Genomic DNA, 23,792 nt, shown 5'->3' with positions numbered 1-23,792 from the left:
CCATACTTCCGTTGCCTAAATGCGTGCACATACGCTGCCACAACATCATTGTTAACAAACTGTAAAGGGTCTATACCCTGCTGTTTCCTTTGTTTTGTCTGTTCTTGTCTTTGCAATGTTAAATTGTCCGTGTAACATTGTAATTTAGTTGGTTCATGTTAGATAGTCTTTTGTATATTCTAAGCCATTTACTTCATTAAAAGTTATATTTTATCCAGTCATCCTCTCCTTCCATCTCCTCCATCAAATACTCTTTGTCTTTTACAAAATGTTTTTGTGCGTTTTGGGTCGTATTCCAGAACATGGTGTGTTCTGTTGGTTAATATCCATCATCCCACCAACAACCAACACATTAGCCTACCAGTTAAGACAGTTTTTCTTTTTGAAAGTATCTATTAAGTGACCTTGGGTACCATGAAAGGCGCTATATAAGTGTTATTATTATTATCATTAAAACCAATACAATTTGCATTTCCCCCTACCCCTTAACTGGTTGGAAAGGTCTAAAATGTAGTTTTCATATTTTAAAACCTTTTAGCAGTTATAATAATGCAGTGACCGTAATTTATTAATTTGTGACCAGAGCAGCAAACCTCACAACAAACCAACACAAACCCTAATTTGTTTGTGATAATTTGATGTATAAAATAATGCTATATGGAATTATTTTTATCTATGACAATAAATTTAAGCTGCTATAAAAAATGTATTTAATATTTTCACTTCCATACAATTCTGTAAAAAGCTTTCTTCTTTAAAACAAGACCAAAATTAGGCTTCTAGACCAAAACAATGCCAGTTATATTAGGTTTCTACTTATTTTTTCTTTTCCTTTTTTGAACAGGATTGGGACTTTAATTCGACATGAGTTTTCTGTTCTAAACAGAAATTTCCTGGCACGCCAGAATATACGTTTTTTTTACCGTTTAACGTGTTTAAACAAATACTGTAAAAAAATGTAATGCACATGGGGAAAATATAAGGACAATGCACAGGTCTTACAAAATGGCGCAGTAAGGTCTCACAACAACACGACGGTTGCTCTGCTGTAATTCAAATCGAGTTTCAGTTTTTCAAGTTCCTTGCTAAACCACCCGGCTACGCCTTTAAAATGGGAGTGAACTTTCACTTTCGTTTAGTATTCCAGATGGGAACAGGCAGATATCTATGTATGCCGAACTCCGTATAGACCGCTTTAGGTTTTGTTTTGAAAAATCCCCGCTGTGGTATTTTAAGCCTATTTACCGGATTAGCTTTCATACTGTGGCCGCAATTCCAGGGTTTTTTTTTCTTTTGCGGCTAGCCTCAATGCGATGAAGTCTGTGCTGTGGATTCTGACAGCCCTGCTCGCTCAGCAGGCCCAATGTATCCTGAGGAAATATTATTTAGCTATAAGAGAGGAAGACTGGAACTACGCACCCACCGGACATAATCTGATCAATAACAGAAACATTGATGAAGACGAGTAAGTGTAATAATGTTTTTGTGTAAAAACCAAATAAAGAGACCAAATAAATTATTAGAGCTTTAATCGCTTTCACATTAGCTACCGTATTAATATGACGCAACACACGCATGTAATTGACTGTTTTTGAATGTTTTTTATCCATAGGCTTTTGTAAGGATTGTACAGTTTATTCTAATATTTTTAACAGACTTAGCTGTAAATAACTATAAAGAGCTATAAAGAAATGATATGTTGTAACTTGTACAACCCCAAATCAGAAAAAGTTGGGACACAGTAGAAATTGTGAGTAAAAAAGGAATGGAATAATTTACAAATCTCATAAACTTATATTTTATTCACAGTAGAATATAGATAACGTATCAAATGTTGAAAGTAAGATATTTTGAAATGTCATGCCAAATATTGGCTCATTTTGGATTTCATGAAAGCTACACATTCCAAAAAAAGTTGGGACAGGTAGCAATAAGAGGCCAGAAAAATTAAATGTACATATAAGGAACAGCTGGAAGAGGGCCAATGTTTAGGAATAGGAATGTTGTCCTATTCTTGTCTAATACAGACTTCTAGTTGCTCAACTGTCTTAGGTCTTCTTTGTCGCATGTTTATGATGCACCAAATCTTTTCTATGGGTGAAAGATCTGGACTGCAGGCTGGCCATTTCAGTACTCAGATCCTTCTTCTATGCAGTCTTGATGTTGTAATTGATGCAGTATGTGGTCTGGCATTGTCATGTTGGAAAATGCAAGGTCTTCCCTGAAAGAGATGACGTCTGAATGGGATCATATGTATCTAGAACTTGGAAAAAACCTTTCAGCATTGATGGTGCCTTTCCAGATGTGTAAGCTGCCCATGACACACGCATTCAATTCAATTCAATTTTATTTATATAGCGCTTTTCACAATTTGGTAATTGTATCAAAGCAGCTTTACATAATAGATGCAGTGAAAAGCACAGAAAATCAACAGATAGCACAACATAATAAACGATAGCACAAGCAGTTAAATTTGCTACGGCTATAAATCAACATTATAAGCAAACGTATTACTAATGTAACGTATAGAAGTTAAGCCCAAAAAGGCTGTCTCCCCGGGTTGAAAAACCCCCTAGGAGAAAAAAACCCCGGAATTTTAGCCGGGGAAGTAAAAAAGTCATAGGAGGAAAAAACCCTTGGGAGGTATATATATATATATATATATATATATATATATATATATATATATATATATATATATATATATATATATATATATATATACACACACATTGAAAAGGAAGGAGATTAAGCGGGTTCTGCCGGTGGTCTTTGGTCAGGCATCAGCTGGACATCACGTTGAAGAACAGCTAGATCAGTTGTGTGCCGACTTTCACATGTACCGGAACTGGATCTGTTTGTCTCGTCCTCGGGATCAAGGACGAGACAGGGAGAGAGAAACAAAATCTTATTAGCGTAGGGGCCGTTCACATAGAAAACAAGTGTCACACAGTAATGTGGTTTTAGTCAGCTCGGTTCCGGACAGGCTAACTATTGCTGGTTAAGTGTATTACATATAGTTGATGATTTTAGAGACGAAAACAGAACTCGTTTGACTAAGGCCAGAGGCCCCACTGCCGTCGTTAATACTAACGTACAGTGGCAAACGGTTCTGTATGACATACTATTTTAAGGTCATGGGAAAAGGCCAAAATTGCAAGCCGGCCATATTTGGCAGTTAAGACTCAATCGAAAACCAATTCAAAGTTTCAGCATATTACTAAAGAGTATTAATGAGATTTACCATGCTTTGAAGTGTTGACGAAAAAAAAAAGGTTTTAATTTATTCATTAATTTATTTATTTATTAGGTTGTACAAGCTAGCTATTAGGAGATAAGTACCATTGTTAAAACAACTATTTGAAAGCCTTGTTAAAGAGAAAAGTTTTAAGTCTAGATTTAAAGTTATCTACTGTCTCTGATTTTCGGACGTCGGTTGGTAAATCATTCCATAGCTTAGGGGCTAAGTAGGAAAAGGATCTGCCACCTTTAGACACTTTTGATATTTTAGGGATAATTAAGAGGCCAGAATTTTGTGACCGCAATGCACGTGATGGATTGTATTCTGATAATAATTCTCTAAGATATAAGGGTGCTAGGCCATTTAAGGCTTTGTAGGTGATTAGTAATATTTTAAATTGTATACGATATTTAACTGGTAGCCAGTGTAAAGATGCCAGAATTGGGCTTATGCGGTCATACTTCTTAGTTCGAGTAAGAACTCTTGCAGAAGCGTTTTGAACTAGCTGAAGCTTGTTGACCTGTTTTGCATGGCATCCTCCGAGTAACGAGTTACAATAGTCTATTCTAGAGGTCATAAAAGCGTGGATAAGCTTCTCTGCATCTGATGCAGACAACATATGGCGTATTTTTGAGATATTTCTAAGGTGGAAGAATGCTGTGCGGCAGACATTGGAGATATGGCTGTCGAAGGATAAACTGCTGTCGAACATCACACCTAAATTCTTAACCGTGGAGGTTGGCACCACAGTGCAGCCATCTATACGGACTACCGGCACATCCGGGAACTTGACTGTAAATTTCGTCACCGCCCCTTTACGGGGGATAAAAAAGCAGCGCTTCCATTGGCTTCCATTCAAAATAGCGGAACAAAGCAACGTTTTTACACAGCCGGCAGGCGTAAATAACTTATGAAATCACTCAGATTAAACATGTCGAGTATTTATCTGTCCATCCTGCCTGCCATAGAGCGCGAAAGATACATTAACACATTTAATTTGGTCAATATAAAAACATGTCCCTTTCATTCTCACAGCGTCAAATTTGTGTAACAACGCCAACCAGTGATTGCTGTAAATATCGCTAAGCCAGTTAGTTGTATGGCTGGACGGAAATGTGCACTCATTACTCTAAATATAAAGACATAATAAATAAATACGAAGTAACTTTCAAATACGAAGTAAAATCATTCACTTGCTTCCCTGTTGACTCGATGAGGTACGAGTTTAATGTCCGGGTAAGACACCTCTGGCCAATAGGAAGCGTTGTTACACAAATTTGATGCTGGGAGAATGAAAGAGACATGTTTTTATATTGACCAAATTAAATGTGTTAATTTATCTTTCGCGCTCTATGGCAGGCAGGGTGGACAGATAATTACTCAACATGTTTAATCTGAGTGATTTCATAAGTTATTTACGCCTGCCGGCTGTGTACGAAGGTCTCTGTGCTATGGTGGGGCCTGAATCCTGATTGGAACTTTTCATACGTACTATTATTTGCTAAGAATGTGCGTAGCTGGCTTGCCACTACCTTTTCTAAAATTTTGGAAAGAAAAGGGAGATTTGAGATTGGTCTAAAGTTATTTAGATCTCCCTGGTCAAGGTTTGGTTTTTTAATGAGCGGTCTAATAACTGCTAGTTTGAAAGCTGATGGAACGTAGCCTAATTCTAATGATGAGTTAAAGACATTTAATACTGGGTTAGACACTATAGGGAATACCTCTTTGAGTAATTTTGTTGGAACAGGGTCCAATATACAGGACGATGATTTGGATGACGCTACTAATTTAGATAGCTCTTCTATTGTAGTAGGTTTACACAATAGGGGTTGTGGGGTTATACAGCCCCAAACCATCAGAGATGCAGGCTTATTTTTTATTTGGTTTATTTGCACAGATATAAAAATATGTACAATAAAAACAAAATACAATCCATATATTGTGCAGGGAGAGGCAAAAAACCCAAAGGGCTTATTTAAAGCCTCCACCTAAACAAAACAACAACAAAACTAAACAAAATATAAAATTAAAAAAAGAATAATAATAATAAACATCAAAACTATATAGAGTAGATAAAATACATAAAACCTCAATAAACAAAAACACAATTACAAATCAGCAATAAAATTATTCTTTATACATCTTTTATAACTTTTTAAAGAAGAACATTTTTCTGCTAAATGAAATAAATTATTCCACAATTTAATACCCCTAAATCGTATAGAATATTGACCTCTACAAGTAAGAATTTTAGGGAAATGAAAATCTGCACATTGACGAGTTAAGTAACTGTGAACCTGTGAATTAACTTTAAAATACCCTGTAAATTGCTCTGGAATGTTACCTTCACCTGAATATATTTTATAAATAAAGACACAAATTTGAGAAATGTTGATATCACAAACAGTAAGAACTTGAAGTTTTTGAAATAGAGGAGCCGATGAGGTATATGAATTGGATCGGGTTGCAATCCTAACAAAACGTTTCTGAAGGGAAAAAATTTTATGAAGAGTGGTAGGAAAAGTGCTCGCCCAAACTATATTACAATATGAGAGATACGGATAAATTAAACTATAATAAAGAGTAAGAAGACACTCTGTCGTAATAAGATGCCTAACCCTCCTTATTATTCCAGTAGATTTATGCATTTTCCCACTTACATAATCAACTTGTTCCCTCCAACTCAAACTCTCGTCAACAAAAACTCCTAAAAACTTTACAGTTGACACTTGTAGTCTGGTAGGAAGGGGGGGTTCACCTGCACCCGAAAGGTATATTTTTTTAACCTAGTTTTTTGTAATCCTTAAGGTGTCTAGTAAAGGAATTTTGATGTTCCCCATGCAAATTATTGTCCCATATGTGATTTTTTGTACCATCTTTTGTGACTGTGCTTGATATTCGGCTGTGAAAAATGTAAACTTTAAATCTACATAGAATCTGAACAATACATCCTACAGACACAATCCACCCCATTTTCTCTTAATCTTTGCATAAGGAATTGATAGATATGAGGATTGTCATGATTAGATGATGTATGGTGCATTAAAACTCAAATAAACACAAATAATTAAAAAAAATCTGTGACCTTGGATCAGTGGAACTTCTCCCCTTTGGACCCTATTGATATATGTTTTCTAACTTTTGTATTTTTACAGTCTTTAGGATGTCTAAGAAGCAAATGTTAATGATCCCTACTTAAAATATTGTCACATGTTGGTCCAACTGAACATCTTCCATAATAAGGAGTTACTATTCAAACCGTTATTTTGGTATTATATTTATAGAAACAAAAGAGAAAACCACTCATATAGTCAAATATGTGTATATAGGGTATAACAAATCCCCATTAGAATAAACTGAAATAGAAAAAAGTGATTCTAATCAAAGGTCAAAAGGTCAAGGGCAATGAAGTCTATTCATCATACAGCAGGGCTGTTTCTCAATATGCGTTCTTCAGCGATCTTGCGTTCTCGTGTCCTCGCTCTATGTCATCATTAACAGTCGAAGTTAAATTTCAATTCTCAAGAACGCAAGTATACAGAGGACGCATGAAAATACCCGGATATGTTCTTGATATCGAGGATGCATCGAGTGCAGACTTGAACGCTGAAATCGCTTTACGCCTCAGAAGTCATTGAGGCAAAACAATGGCGGAGGTCAGGTGACCAACAGGAAGATCGCACACATCTCAATTCTCATAAGTGCGTTCTGTGTTCTAGCGACCTTCTGAGTTCGTTCTTCCGAGGTCGCCTGGCAAGTTCAATCTCCACAAGGACGCAAGTCCGTTCTTTGCGTTCTTGGAATTGAGAAACAGCCCAGGTCTTCATAATCGATCTCTTGCTCCTCGTCGTCTTCACCATCTCCATCCATCTCCTCGACTGTTTCCTCCAGCAAGCCAGTGAGTGAAGTGGGGAGGATAGGTCCACAAGACCACACTGGTTCCAGAGTACCCTCTTCAGTCTTTTCCCAGCCTTGGCCAGGATCATGGGGCTTGGGACACCAGAATATCGGTGTGGCTGCTCTCTTGTAGATGGCCAGACGGTGGTTGACACAGTTGATGTGTGGGACCAGGTTGTCTCTGCAGGGCAGGAGCCCGGACAGATCCACCTTGGTTTGCCAAGCTGAAAGTTGGTTAGGAGAACTGTGTGAAGAGTTTTGCAAAAGTGACCTATGTATTGAGAAATGTGTCCTAGCATCTGTAAAAAACTGTAATTGCCATTACATGCTACAGAATATCTGCCTTGAAAAAACTCACTTGAAGGCTGCATGGTACTTGGATTACTCTGCAGCTTTTTCAGAGACCCAACCTTCCCTTTGCCTCTAAAGGTACTTGTAAAGCTTTCCCTGTGAAGATGTAGAGGCAGAGTATTGTGCAGTAGTCTGCCCCCTTACATTCTGCCAGTTCGCTGAATTTAGGATCTGCCTGTGCTTTCCGATCCCAATGTCGACGTAGATGGTCAGCGGGACGGATTGGGCGTGGTGTAGGAGGATGAAGAAAATGTCTGTGTCTGCAGTCCTCACCACAGCCACCTTGTGCCCCATTTGAGCGGCATACAGCAAGTACAGAACAACCCGGTTGTCAGTCTCTTCCTGGGTTGAATCCAACTGAGGTATCTCACATAGTACTTCTCACATGGCCATAAGTGTGGTCCTTCAGATGAGACGTTAAACCAAGGTCCTGACTCTCTGTGGTCATTAAAAATCCCAGGATGTCTTTCGAAAAAGAGTAGGGGTGTGCCCCGGCATCCTGGCCAAACTTGCCCGTTGGCCTACTAATCATCCCCCCATACTAATTGGCTATATCACTCTGTCTCCTCTCCAATAATAAGCTGGTGTGTGATGGGTGTTCTGGCGCAATATGGCTGCCATCGCATCATCCAGGTTGATGCTGCACATTGGTGGTGGTTGAGGAGAATCCCCCTTTCATATGTAAAACGCTTCGAGTGCTGCAGAAAAGCGCTATATAAATGTAACAAATTATTATTATTATTATTTAACACCATCATCTCTCTTGGATTTCTTTGTAGCAGGATTGAACTCTTCAGACTCACTATCATTTTCTTCCTTGTGTTTCTTTGACTTGGGCATGATTAGCAATGATCACCAACTAGCCAATTAGCTATTATAGTATAACAGTGTTGACTTTATTTTTCCTTAATGTCTTCAAGGCAGCTTCAAACTTGGTAGAGGAGTATATTTTTCAGACTCACCATAGATATCAATCTTCTCTTTTTTGAGGATGATTAGCATGCATCAATTCCAAAAAAAGAGAATCTGGGAAGATGGGCCGGCACTGATACAGTGTGGCACTGGATTACTCCAAACAGCTTTTTTTGTATTTTGGGCTTGCTAAGTCTGGACTTTCTGAAGGCCTTCAGAGTTATTAACTTTCGACCACACTTATTGCTCTAAGTTTCAAATTGATTCCAATCTAAATAAAAAACTTGGCACAATATTTTAATGTGGAATATGTTTATCAGACACCTGAAGCATTTCAAATATATACCAGTTTGAAAAAGACATTATGTAAATGTTCTTTTTTGCTTTTTCTGGAAATCCAGGGAGGCAACCAATATAGCCAGAAAAGACATACACGTGACAATATCATATGTCAGGTGTGGATCATCAACGTTTGTTTATTAGACATCTTACAGACTGTAAAAATACAAAAGTTAGAAGACATATATCAATAGGGTCCATAGGGGAGGAGTTCCAGTGATCCAATGTCACAATTTTATTTAAATTTTTTTGTGTTTATTTGAGTTTTTATGCATTATACATCATCTAATCATGACAATCCTCATATCTATCAATTCCTCATGCAAAGACGAAGAGGAAATGGGGTGGATTGTGTCTGTAGAATGTATTGTACAGATTCTATGTTGATTTAAAGTTTTCCTTTTTCACAGCCGAAAATCAAGCACGGACACAAAAGATGATACAAAAAATCACACATTGGACAATAATTTGCATGGGGAACATCAAAATTCCTTTTCTAGACACCTTAAGGATTACAAAAAACTAGGTTAAAAAAATATACCTTTCGGGTGCAGGTGAACCCCACCTTCCTACCCTACTATTGGGGCAACTCAATAGATTCAACTGTGATTTTTGCTAAGTCCTTAGGGTATAATTTTTTTCCACTTAAAATAATAAAATTAGATTTTTTTAAGTTTAAAGATAATTTATTTAAATTAAACCAATTAGCATAAGCAGTTAGGCCATCATTTACACTCTTAATCAATAAATTAAAATTTGAATGAGAAAAAATTAAGGTGGTATCATCTGCAAACATTATTGGGGTAAGAATATTTGAAACATTCGATAGATCATTTATATATATAAGAAAGAGTAAGGTCCAAGAATGGACCCCTGAGGAACCCCACAAAGTAATCTTGCTGTATTAGAATAGCAACCATTAACACAAACAAACTGTCTTCTATTAGAGATGTAATTTTTTAACCACTTATATGAAAAATCATGAAAGCCATATTTGTACAACTTTTCCAATAAAATATAATGATTAACTGTGTCAAACGCTTTTGACAAGTCAATAAAAATACTACAAGTGAATTCATGATTTTCAAGTGCAAGAGTAACATTGTCAATCAGGTGAAGCAGAGCCATATAAGTAGAATGTTTTTTTCGGAATCCATACTGATGTTTATAAAGAATAGAATTAGAATTTAAGTGACATAAAATCCTTTTATATACAATTTTTTCTAAGATTTTTGAAAAACATGGTAAAATAGATATAGGTCTATAGTTGTTAAAACATTGAGGATCATCTGCTTTAAACAGAGGAATAACTTTGGCTAATTTTAAATCTTCTGGTACTATGCCTGTTTTTAAAGAAAGAGAAAAGATATGAGTAAGCGGATGTAATATTAAGCCTTTCACCTGTTTTACAAGAAAAACAGAAATATTGTCATGTCCAGCTGAAGATAACTTTAAATCATCAATTATTTCACTTATTTCATCAATCTCAGGTGATTTAAAGATCGAGATAACAGGAAAATTTCCTGATAAATAATCCAAAGGTTTGCCACTACCAACAGGAATATTATTAGCCAATGTTTGACCAATGTTAACAAAAAAATCATTAAAATTTTGAGCTATATCATATGGATTATTATAGGACCTGTCACCATCCACAAAATCTGAAGGTAGCTTTGAAGTAATCTTCTCTTTTTGCAGCACCTGATTTATAACTTTCCATGTTGTTTTAATATCATTTGAACACCTCTTAAATTCTTCACTAAAATATTGCTTTTTTGCACATCTAATAGACTGATTATATTTATTCCTATAAGATTTATAAACCCCTAAAGTGAGAGGTGTAGGATTTAAAACATATTTTTTATAGAGTTTGTTCTTAGTCCTCAGCATCTTTTGTAAACTAACTGTATACCAAGGTTTATTAAAATGATTGGTTTTCTTTACAGAGCTACTAACTGGAAAGCATTTATTAAAACTAGAGCTAATAATAGTCATAAATTGTTGATATGCTCTTTCAGCATCATGTTCTTCATACAGATTATCCCAGGAAGTACTAGCAATCAAATCTTTAAATTTAGAAATATTTACATTATTCATGATTCTCTTTTGCTGTATATCTTTTGAAAGTTTAACTCTGTTAATCCTAATTTCAGAATAATGAAATATGGGAAAATGATCGGATAAATCTGAATATAAAACACCAGATTTAATTCCTTCGCTTATAGAATTAGTTAAGATATTATCAATCAATGTTACTGATTTTTCTGTAACTCTTGTAGGTTTATGAATTAGAGGAAAATTATAACTAGAATAAAGAATATTAAGAAAATCTGCAGTAGGGGTATCAGATTTATTTAAGAGATTTATGTTAAAATCTCCTAAAATATAACAGTATTTATGCTCATTATTGATCAAATCAAGTGAATTGGCCAAACTTTCATTAAAATCTTGTATACTAGAATCAGGTGGTCGGTAAATAACCCCAACAATGATGTTCTTTCCTCCAGAACCAGTAAAAAGCTTGACAAATAAAGATTCCACCTCATTTCTATCTGATTTTAAAGTGAGATCATCCCTAATTTTAAATTCATACTCTTCATAAATAAACAAAGAAACACCACCTCCCGATCTATTTTCTCTAACATAATGAACAGAATTATAATTAGACAAATTAAAAATGTCTTTAGAATTCATAGTAAGCCATGTTTCAGATAAAGCAATAACAGAAAACTTAAGTTTTAATAAAAATAAATAGTGAATGAAATTGTCATAATTCCTAGAAAGACTTCTTATATTTAAATGAAAAGTAGAAAAAATATTAGCAGGCAGAGATCTACATAATTCATTAAACTTCGTTTCGGTATAAAAAGTACAAAAATTTGAAGCACCCAATGATGAAAAAAAATTTGAGTCTGGGTCAACAAAAACATTATAAGATCAGATGTAGAAAAATCAAAAGGTTTAAAGGTCTCAGCTTCAAAATCAAGTTTGTTAGAATCAATAGTGTATTTAAAGAATAAACAGATATGTCATTACTAATAAAAGAATACTATAAGTGGTTATGTTATCAAATTTAATGAACCAAACTCTAAGCATTTGGCTTTCTTTGTGTTAGTTGATTTTGGAAAGGTGGATGAACAATAAGTTTGTCATATCTCAGATATGCAATATCACCTCTCTCACGGGCTGCCTTCATTGCTGGAAGTAGTTCTCTCCTTCTTTGTCGAATGGTTTCAGGAAAGTCTTCATTTATGAAGATGCCTGTGCCCTTTAAGTTCTTAGCTTTATCCAAAACTGCAAGTTTATCCTTCAGCCGCAAGAATCTAACAACAATGGGTCGGGGTTTCTCTAACAATGCCCTTTGATTCCCAACTCTATGAGCCCATTCCAGCTCTATTTTCTGCTGATCCAACTGTAGATTTTCACTAAAAAGTTTTCTCACTTTTTCTTCAGATTCAGACACATTTTCTCTTGTAGATTCTTTCAAGCCATCCACAACAATATTATGGCGTCTTGACTGACCCTCCAGATGTTCTGTCTTGTCTGAAGTTGTGATCAAACTTTTACCAATTGTATCCAGATCCTTCCTGGTTTCCTTACAATTTGTAGACCAAGTTTTACAGTTGCTTTTAAGATCATCAAGTTCTTTTTGAGTCATTTCTAGACTCACCTTAAAATCATAAACCTGCTTTGACAGGTCATCAATTCTCCTGTTTGAAGAATCAACTATGATTTGTACACAGGTTTTGAAGCTTTTTTCTTGTTGATCAAGCAAGGTTCTGTAGAAATCTTTTTGCTGTTCCAACAATTCACGTACTTGGGTCATGGTAACATAATCCTCAGTATTGTTGTTTGTTGCTTTAGGTGGCATGGCTTGGTCTTCAAGGCCTGTTAGGCCCAAAGCTCACCTACAGCCAAAAATCTTCCACAAAAGATGATTAAAGTCCACAATTTAGTAATTTAAACTTGATTTATCTCCTCTTAACACTCTCTTTAAAAAAAGAATGTCGTTTTGGACAGGATTCTTCGGATTATTGTTCGATTGAAAACCTTGCACAGCTCAGAAAAGCACGACAGCAGCCATCTTGTCAATCTGTACGTTGAATATAGATGACATACCAAATGTTGAAAGTAAGATATTTTGAAATGTCATGCCAAATATTGGCTCATTTTGGATTTCATGAGAGCTACACATTCCAAAAAAAGTTGGGACAGGTAGCAATAAGAGGCCAGAAAATTTAAATGTACATACAAGGAACAGTTGAAGGACCAATTTGCAACTTATTAGGTCAATTTGCAACATGATTGGATATAAAAAGAGCCTCTCAGAGTGGCAGTGTCTGTCAGAAGTCAAGATGGGCAGAGCGCTTCTGAAAAGAGCGCTAATAACAACTTGGGTTGTCATGTCCTCTTTAGTCCGAATGAAATGGCATCCCAGTTTTTCAAAAAATAACTTCAAATTTTGATTCGTTGGACCACAGAACAGTTTTCCCCTTTGCCAAAGTCCATTTTAAATGAGCCTTGCCCAGGGAAAACGCCTGTGCTTCTGGATCATGTTTAGATATGGCTTCTTTTTTGACCTACAGAGTTTTAGCTGGCAACAGCAAATGACACGGTGGATTGTGTTCACTGACAATGTTTTCTGGAAGTATTCCAGAGCCCATGTTATGATTTCCATTACAGTAGCATTCCTGTATGTGATGCAGTGCCGTCTAAGGGGCCGAAGATCACCAGCATCCGGTATGGTTTTCGCTTCTTGACCCTTATGCACAGAGATTGTTCCAGATTCTCTGAATCTTTGAATGGTATTATGCACTGTAGATTATGATAACTTCAATCTCATTGCAATTTTTCTCTGAGAAACTCAGAAAACTATTTTTCGCTGCAGCATTGGGGGAATTGGTGATTCTCTGCCCATCTTGACTTCTGACAGACACTGACACTCTGAGAGGCTCTTTTTATATCCAATCATGTTGCAAATTGACCTAATAAGTTGCAAATTGGTCCTTCAACTGTTCCTTATATGTACATTTAAATTTTCTGGCCTCTTATTGCTACCTGTCCCAACTTTTTTTGGAATGTGTAGCTCTCATGAAATCCAAAATGAGCCAATATTTGGCATGACATTTCAAAATATCTTACTTTCAACATTTGGTATGTCATCTATATTCTACTGTGAATAAAATATAAGTTTATGAGATTAGTAAATTATTCCATTCTTTTTTTACTCACAATTTCTACTGTGTCCCAACTTTTTCTGTTTTGGGGTTGTATATTTAATTTTTTAAGTGCTTTTTTTTCTTCAACAGACATGCATCTGTTTTTCTCTCATCTGGCCCTACTCGAATAGGGAGTGTTTACCGAAAGGCTGTATACAGACAGTACACAGATGACTCTTATTCAACAGAGATCCCCAAACCTGACTGGCTTGGCTTCCTTGGACCTATTTTACGGGCTGAGGTTGGTGATGTCATGGAGGTCCATCTGAAGAACTTTGCAAGCAGGCCGTATTCCCTTCACCCACATGGAGTGTTTTATGAGAAGGATTCAGAGGGTAGGATATACTTTTTCTCTCCTTATCTTTTTTAGGAGACTTATCCTCAGTGTATGAAGCAATAACAGAGTAATAAACAAACATTTATATGCAAAAACTGTGTTTTCGCGTTCTGATAAGAGATATAGCACCAGAAAAAAAAGAGTGTTTACATTCCTCTTTCCAAGTGTTAATCGTCCACACGATGTGACAAGACATTACTCCCATTAACTTTAACGTAACATCCAAGAGCGCTGATCTTTGACGAAATAATAACTTCCGATTGGGGATTCACAGACTGATTTATGAGCTAGTGAACTAATGAGAGACACGGAGAGTGTTTAAAAACAGGGCGTCTGTGTTTTTCCATTCAGAGATGAGCCTGTTTAGGACCTCCATTCACTAGGTGGCGGAATGATACGAAAGGTGAAGCGGTTACTGTGCCGTTATCAGTACAATATTGTATAGCTCTTAGCCAATCAGATTCGAGAACCAGAAAGAACTGTTGTATAATTATAAGACGCTGTTTTCCCCATCACCCAGTAAGAAAGCTGTGCGTGTGATTGTGGAGGACAAGACATTGTTCTGTTTTGATGCGACATGCCTCTTATCAAAAATATAACCTAGGCTGTGCACAGAAAAGACAAAACAGAAGAACAGATAAAATCTTTTTTTGGTATAATAATATATTTTTTAATTTAAAGGTCCCGTTTTTCCTAGAGGTCGACCGATATATGGCTTTTTCTCTGGCCGATGCCGTTATTTATAAATCAGGGCAGCCGATGGCCGATATGTTTGGCCGATTTTCTATATGTACATAATAATCAAAATGTTCTCATCATTAGCAGATATTTTAAATGTAAAATGTCACTATTTAAGTTAAAGTATTTTAAAAAATGATGACTGGTCTTTCTGAAGAGTTTTACAACCTCCTCTGCACCATGCATTTATCAGACACAGATATTACCTGACACTCTGCTGTCATCATCTTTGATCAGTTTTTTACCATGACTTTTATTGCTTTGTAGGATAAAATCCTTATTTGGTAGACCTGATAAATTATTTATTCATCATAAAGTTAACATAGTAAATGTCTATGTTTTTTAGTTGAGATTGTTATTAGGGCAAATCTTTCTAAACACGTTTACATTCTCATTTCTGAGGCGCTATAAGTGACTGATTGTGCTGACAGTGACGTCTTGTGAGTTTGGTGTTGGTACAGATCTGTTTTTTCAACCGTTCATTCAAACGAATCCGTTCAAAGGAGTCAGTTCGCGAATCTGACGCGTGGTGTTGTAATCCAGGCTGAGCAGCGCAAAACTGTAAACAAACTGTTACTGTAACAACACGAAAAACATTTCCTCGGTGGATATGATTTGGTCTTCCGACCTTTCGCCATCGAGTCAGTTTTGTTTTGAGTAATAAAAGCAGGGAGACAGTGCGCAAACTAAGATCATCATCACTCATTATTCACATGAAATGAGCCTAATCTTTGCATAGACAGTGCACTGCGAGACATAAGCCCGTCGCGCTGTTGTTCTGGCTGCTTAATTCGCGCGATCCCGCCATCGTTTAATCACTAAAGCTGTTTGTGAACAAGGCACGGCTGCCCGTGTAGTGCGTGAACGCACAGCGTTTGAAGCCCAATTCATGCGTCCCGCAAATTGAGACCGTGTCACGCATAATCAATGCTTGCTTAAAAAAGTTTGTTGCTCTATATCCTTGAGCCCCAGGCAGCCAAACGAACATTACTAGACAGTTCAGGCTCGCTCGCCACTCGCACGCTACTGTTGCCCCTCAGCTGAACTGCTGACTTGGTTGTTGTCAACTTTTCGTTGTTGTCATGATAGCGCAGTCCGCACGCAGCCACGCACGTGCATCCCTTTTAGATGCGCGCTTTCCAATTCGAAAAATGGAGAATAAGACTGAGTCTGACTCTGCACCGCCATCATCAATTAAAAAGAGAAGGTGTGGGTACAAGAAAGACTGGGAAAATAAATATTTGTGGCTGGAAGTCCTAAAGATGTCTCCAAAACACTGAACAGTTTTTTTCCTGCGCCTGCCTTTACTTAGCCTGGTAATACCATCCTCTGCTATTTTGCTTCGCTTCATAGACAGAGTCTGGCTGGGCATAATTGACAATCGTTTTCCTTCTCGTGGGAGGGGCTTGTCTGAAGTTTAAAATCATTGGTCTAAACGTAAGCCAATCACACATAACATTTGGATATGATGTGCTTTATGCGCCGGATCAGCTGCATCGAATCTCTGCTGTAAAATACACGTATGATGTGAAACCAAACCCATCGAGCGAAATACCAGAGTTAACATGGCTATGAACGACTTTTGCAGATTATGTAAAGTAAATCGGGCCAGAGCTAGTTAAACACTATCCTTACGGTGGCTTTCCACTCACGTCTAACGGGAGGAAAGCCCCTCTCTCCTCTCAAACTCTTCCACCAGACAACCATAACCATATGTAAATTAAATCTTCCTACCTTATTTTCTGGTTAATCAGGAATGTCACCAAAGAATGCTTGCCCACGCGTCCTCCACCATTAACTGTGAACAATATAATTCCCTTCCATGATTTCTCGATCGTTGTGCACGTCAAGCTGTGCTGCACACAGTTTCTCGCTGACGATCGGTAAAGTTGATAAATTAAACTTTTCCAAAAACTTGTCGGGAGTAGGGCAACAACATAATCTCCATTCAAATGTTTAACAAACACTTTTCTTGTTCGGGTTTAAGTTGGCAAGTGCCGGTTCTCCACAACAGAGCTTTCTGTCTCTCCATGTCCATAACAGACTACAACCGTGATTCGGCGTTTAGCGTCTACGTCACGGCTCTCAGCCCGCCCTCTGTTCGTTGATTGGACGGTCGTTTTGAGACCGGTGGAAAACGGTTTGAATGGGAGGTATCTCAGACTGAGTACAGAAGCGTAATGAAATTTAGCGGAAGTACGAAGTCTGACGTAGTCAGGCTAGCCTTTACTATAACTACTTTAACATGCAAGTTCACCATCCTTCCTATCCCTTCTCGTTCCGTGAGAAGAGTTGTGAGTTAAGACTCTTTTAAACTTAAATTCCTGTTAATTCTATAATTTTATATTATAATTTATTTAAATTGAATAAATTATAATGAAAAATAAATTAAATAGCTTAAGTAAATCGTAAGTGGAAGTGCATCTGTCAATTCATTGAATGTTCAAAATATTATGAATCTTTATTTAAAAAAAATACACATTGGTTGGCCTATTCATGAGCATACATCAGCAATTACACATGTTTAGGGGAAAAGGGCATTATTAATATGCCATGTACACTGCAAAAAAATTATTTTCAAGAAAAAAAATGTCTTGGTATTTTTGTGTTGTTTTCAGTAAAAATATCTAAAAATTCTTAAGATGCCTTTTCTTAAGGAGCAAAACGACCCAAGAAAATAAGTCTAGTTTTTAGACTTATTAATATCAAAAATATCAAATTTAAGTGATTTTGTGTATAAAACAAGGAAAAATCTTGAATTTAGTGTTTTAGAAAAATGTTTAAGATTTTTTTGCTTACCCCATTGGCAGATTTTTTGTTTTGTGCACAAAATCACTTAAATCTGATATTTTTTGTCTAAAAACTAGACTTATTTTATTATTTGGGTCGTTTTGCACATCAAGAAAAAGCATCTTAATTTAAGAATTTTTAGATATTTTTACAGAAAACAAGACAAAAATACAAGATTTTTTCCCTAGAAAATAAGTTTTTTGCAGTGTAAGGTGGTATGTGCTAGAAATGGGTAAACCACTATCAATAAGTCGGCCCGTGGGTCGGGTGGACCGCCGGGTCAGGGAGTGTCCCACATTGTCCCTCAGAAACACACCCCTTGTCCCCCCTTGGGCTTATTAGCAGGTGGTCACCCTACACACAAGGGAGCAATCTGCTTGCAGCAAGAGGCAACGTCACGAGTTCTACAACAGCGCTTAGGTGCCCGCAGATGCGCCTGCATATTAATCGGTCTAATTTTGCATCTAAATCGGCCAAAGCCGATATTTTAAAATATGCCAAAAATTGGCCAATTAATCGGCCCATTTTTCAAACTTTAGTTAGTGTGTAACGTTGCTGTTAGAGCATAAATAATAACTGTAAAATTATAAAGCTCAAAATTCAATGCCAAGCAATATACAGTGGGTACGGAAAGAATTCAAACCCCTTTAAATTTGTCACTCTTTGTTTCATTGCAGCCATTTGCTAAAATCAAAAAAAGTTAATTTTATTTCTTATTAACGTACACTCAGCACCCTATTTTGACAAAATAAACAGACATGTAGAAATTTTTGCACTTTATTAAAAAATAAAAACAGAAATATCACATGTTTATAAGTAATCAGACCCTTTGCTGTGACACTCATATTTAACTCACATGCTGTCCATTTCTTCTGATCCTCGTTCATTGGAGTCTTCATGATGGTTCTACTCCTTCATTGGAGTCCAGCTGTGTTTTAATTTTTAAAAAATGATTGTACTTGATTAGGAAAGGCACACACCTGTCTATATAAGACCTTACAGCTCACCGTGCATGTTAGAGCAAATGAGAATCATGAGGTCAAAGGAACTGCCCAATGAGCTCAGAGAAAGAATTGTGGCAAGGCACGGATCTGGCCAAAGAATTTTTGCAGCACTCAAGGTTCCTAAGAGCACGGTGTGCTCCATAATCCTTAAATAGAAGAAGTTTGTGAAGACCAGAACTCTTCTAGACCTGGCCATCCCGCCAAATTGGGCAATTGTGGGAGAAGAGCCTTATTGAGAGAGGTAAAGAAGAACCCAAAGATCACTGTGGCTGAGCTCCAGAGATGCATTAGGGAGATGGGAGAAAGTTCCAGAAAGTCAACTTTCACTGCAGCCTTCCACCAGTTGGGGCTCCATGGCAGAGTGGCCCGACAGAAGCCTCTCCTCAGTGCAAGACATATGAAAGCCCGCAAAGAGTTTGCCAAAAAACACATGAACGACTCCCATACCCCGTTTACACGAAGGAAAGACGCATATATTTCCCTGCGGTTTGGCCTGTCATTTACACGAAAAGCGCGCTTTTATTACGATTATTTCTAAAACCTCCGGCCAAAGTGGATATTTCTGATTACCCCGGTTATGTGTTGCCGTGTCAACTGGGAGAAACGGGGTTTTAGGTTCTTAAACGTCACATTTTGCGCCAGAAAATGTTTAACGTCATGAGAGCGCCCTTACAGTTTGTTTGGCTACTGATCAATCAGGTTTATCATGTTTGCTGTTATGAAAGGAACAGGAAGTCGCTCGTGTTCTTCGTTGGTGTCGATTCTGACGATTTTGATTGGCTTGCATGGCTGTATTCCCCTTCCTACACTGCCTCCCACAGGTTTGGCATAGTTATTATGCCGCTCGATGGCGTATTTATGTGGGTTGATGTAAATGGAAAGTTTTTTTTGAAATCAATGTTGTGTGCACGATGTTATTATTGAAAACAGAGGCGGGAAAGTATTCGTTTCTCAAAATACCCGGCTATGTGTAAATGTAGCCCCAGACTATGAGAAATAAGATCCTTGAACTTTTTGCCGTTAATTCTGTTTGAAGAAAACCAGGCACTGCTCATCACCTGCCAAATACAATCCCAACAGTAAAACATAGTAGTGGCAGCATCTTGCTATGGAGGTGTTTATCAGCTTGCAGGTACAGGACGATTGGTTGCAATGAAGGAAAGATGAATGCGGCCCAGTACAGAGATATCCTGGATGAAAACCTCTTCCAGAGTGCTCTGGACCTCAGACTGGGCCGAAGGTTCACCTTCCAACAAGACAATGACGCTAAGCACCCAGCTAAAATAACGAAGGAGTGGCTTCGGAACAACTCTGTGACCATTTTTGACTGCCCCAGCTGTCCTAAAACATATCTCACATCTCCAGAGCATGTTAACAGCACGTTAGAGATGCGCGGATGGGCTATTATTTCATCCGCAACTGCATCACAAAACTCATCATCCGTCCGCCATCCATCTGCACCAACGTTTCTGACCAGTTTTCAAAACCGCACCCGCCCGCCATCCGCTGACTGGGTGATGCAAGGCGCTGCTGTTGACAGCCGCGAGACTAGAAAGCTCTAGAATATCAGCAGTGAACTCAGTCTCCGATCGGCGCACATATGCCAAAAATAAATAAATAAATAGCCTAAATTAAACGCACAAATTACATAGTCTGCACTGGTGTCATCCTGATTTACCACTTTGTAAAACTTATTCCAGGCAACCCTTTTCTGACCTTCTATTTCCTTTGTTTTTAATTCTCATTGTTTGAGTTTGCCACGTACCTCCTTCGCCAGCGTTGATAAGAGCTGTGTCAAAATGCGTCCTCATTTCTCCGCGCTGTTAATGATAGAACGAATGGATCCTTAATTAACATGCCGAGGCTATCCCAAACAATTAAAACCTTTATTAAATAAAAGTGTATTAGAAAACTTTTTCTTGTCACTGTTTTAGTACTATAAGTTATGTTTTGTGTTAATATTATTCTGTGTATGTTGCGTATATTTCTAAGGTTGATTATTTGATATACTGTTGAATAGTTTAATCTACATCTGTCATATTTTCTAAAATAAATTAATATTGTTGATTACATATTTATTTTAATAAGTCAGAAATGTCTCCGCTGTTTTCTGCTGACAGGCGCGGTGGGCGCTACTGGGGACGCGTGCAACAGGTGACGCAAATTATGGGTCCTCAGAAGGCTAGACCGTTGTCATGAGCAATTCGGTCCCCCCGGGCAATTCGGTCTCCCCTAGGACCCTGCGTGATTCCATTGGCTGAAAAAACTCCTCATGGGTAGTTTTCTTAGCGCCTTATTGCAATTCCTACAAAATCGCGTTATGATTTATGTAGTTAGAACACACTTTTACTATTAAAAAATATATTCCGTAAGGTATGTTAATAATTTACAAAAAATAAAAGTATTGTTTTTGTAAAGCAGATGATGACACAAAAGTACGTGACGTGTCTGCAACATGAATATTAGTTCATTATATTATTTTTTAGTTAACTTTTATTTTTAAAAAATGTTATGCTTCTATTTTGTACAACATAATTAGCTTGCTAGCCGCGTATGCAGACAAGATATTGCAATGACAAATGACAAATTTTTGAGCAGGCATTAGTGCTAGATACCAATCGGGGTCCTAGGGGAGACCGAATTGCTCGGGGGGACTGAATTGCTCACGACACCGTCTCATTTCAGTTCTCTTTGAGAACTTCTGAGGCTGCCACCCTGAAAGACAGAGTGCTCACCTTTGAAGGTTGCATGCTCAGAAGGACACAGCTAATAACAAGCAGTCAATCTGCCACCCGCCCAAATTTAATTAAAAGATTATTTTTGGTTTATCCGCGGAGTGCGCAGCTGTAACCGCCAACCGCGCATCTCTAGCCTACAGCACGTGTAGCATTAATGTTATCCAGAGCAGCAAGTAACATGTTAGAGATTAGCCCACCATTAAAACACGACAAAGAAAGGGATTTATAATAAAACTTACTTTAAAACATCAAAAGTTGAGTGCTTTAAACAACTGTGCGTGATCTGATTTGTCTTCTGATCACAAAATGAGATAGAACACTATTTTACAGAACAATTTTATGTTATTTATGCTTGATTAGCATAGCATTATTATACATTATTGTTATAAAATACCCACCATAGCGTGAAGAACACAGATATAAACCATATATCATCTCAATCGTGTTTATTGTCTCCATGCTTTAAAACATCACAACATCTTCATTTGCCTGTTATTGAATAAAACGTTGATCTCTGCGTGACACGTTTTCTTCATTAAAGGAATAGTCTACCCTTTTGCCATATTAAACTATGTTATTACCTCAACCTAGACGAATTAATACATACCTATCTTTTTTCAATGCGTGCACTGTACAGCGCGTTGTGAATGTGTTAGCATTTAGCCTAGCCCCATTCATTCCTATGGTACCAAAAAAAAGTTTTATTTTGTGGCACCATATTTACTGGTATAACTCCTCATGTAACAGTCTTTAAATAGGGAAAACACGAAAGTGTTTGGTGGCTTCCCTGTTTGGTACCAAAGGAATGAATGGGGCTAGGCTAAATGCTAACACATTCACGACACACTGTACAGTGCACGCATTGAAAAAGATAGATATGTATTAATTCGTCTAGGTTGAGGTAATAACATAGTCTAATATGGCAAAAGGGTAGACTATTCCTTTAAGTTGTCATAATGAGACTGTCTGTCACGAGCGCCCTCTACAGTAGCTTAATGTATGAATAAAACAGACAAATAACGTGTGAATGGCTGTAGCCATTGCCGTGTATGGCATAAATATGGGTTAAATATATTACCCATCCCTGCAGAGATTTAAAGTAAATATTTAAAATGGAATAAATATTTCTACAAATATGCACACTTTGAATAAAAAAGCCGAAATTAACATTGTTGAGTGCGTTCATGAGAAGCCTGCAGGAGGATTTTGCTCAATGACAGCGACTGAGGGTCATAATTAAATATTAAATACAAATTCATAACTCCTGACAAAAATGAAGACATTTCTGTAACTATAGGATTTTCAGAGTAAAATAAAGGTCAAAAACTGATTCTTAAGTAAAGTATTAAACGCTTTTTAATGCTGTATAGTTTTTTGAGGCAAGTATTTAAACTTTAAACTTTTTTCTTTTAAAATAGAGTGCTGAGCTTACATTAATGAGAAATAAAATAAACATTTTAGATTTTAGCAAATGGCTGCAATGAAACAAAGAGTGACAAATTTAAAGGGGTCTGAATACTTTCTGTACCCACTGTATTTTCTTTAATATAATTCCCCTTTCAAAGCCTACAGCAAATGGCCGGTTTGGACTACAGCCCACTACTTCCCAGTTGAATGATTTCAAAATATGTTTTTTGACAAAACTCTGTTTTCCTGTACAAAGTGTTGTGAACTCTTTTAAATATTGTAAAGCTAAAACAAGTCCGGATCCAGATAATATTGGCAGTCTTGTTCTTTCTAGTTGTGTGGAACAGCTTAGCCCTATTTTTTCTTATATTTTTAATCGATCTATATATCAACAGAAGGTCCCTGACTTATGGAAACAGTCAGTGATAGTTCCTGTTGCAAAGAATAGCCACCCTAAGACTTTAAATGATCATAGACCCATAGCCCTTACGTCACTTGTGAAAAAGTAAACTGTCATCTATGACGAATCACCTCCTTGATCCACTACGGTTTGCATACAGACTAAACAGAGGTTTCCAGGATGTGACTGTAACAGTAATCAACCTCATTCTAAATAATCTTGAGGGCAATAGTAATCATGCCATACTACTGTTTGTGGATTTCTCGTCAGCCTTTAACACCATTCAACCCCATTTGCTGGTTTAGAAGCTCCTACATCATTTCAAACTGGAGACAAACACTGTGGATTAGATTTCCTCACAAATAGACCCCAGCTAGTGAGAGTTAATTGTCATCTTTCTGACTAGGCCCTTACATCAA

The 23,792-nt window shown here is 37.2% G+C and overlaps 1 protein-coding gene across 1 annotated transcript in view; it reads left to right on the top strand.

The window, feature by feature from the left end:
• The first annotated feature begins 1,002 nt into the window (after window positions 1-1,002).
• hephl1a (hephaestin-like 1a) overlaps window positions 1,003-23,792 on the top strand; it is a 77,736-nt gene continuing 54,946 nt past the window's right edge. Inside the window, exons 1-2 of the mRNA XM_055195567.2 lie at window positions 1,003-1,465; window positions 14,050-14,294. Coding sequence (XP_055051542.2) covers window positions 1,314-1,465; window positions 14,050-14,294 — 397 coding nt within the window. The 5' untranslated portion in view covers window positions 1,003-1,313. The remainder of the gene's footprint in view (window positions 1,466-14,049; window positions 14,295-23,792) is intronic.

The sequence above is a fragment of the Misgurnus anguillicaudatus genome, chromosome 24 (assembly GCF_027580225.2).
Source record: "Misgurnus anguillicaudatus chromosome 24, ASM2758022v2, whole genome shotgun sequence".
Lineage (NCBI taxonomy): Eukaryota > Metazoa > Chordata > Actinopteri > Cypriniformes > Cobitidae > Misgurnus > Misgurnus anguillicaudatus.
Note: the sequence above shows the minus strand (reverse complement) of the source record. Positions and strands in the feature narration are given on the sequence as shown.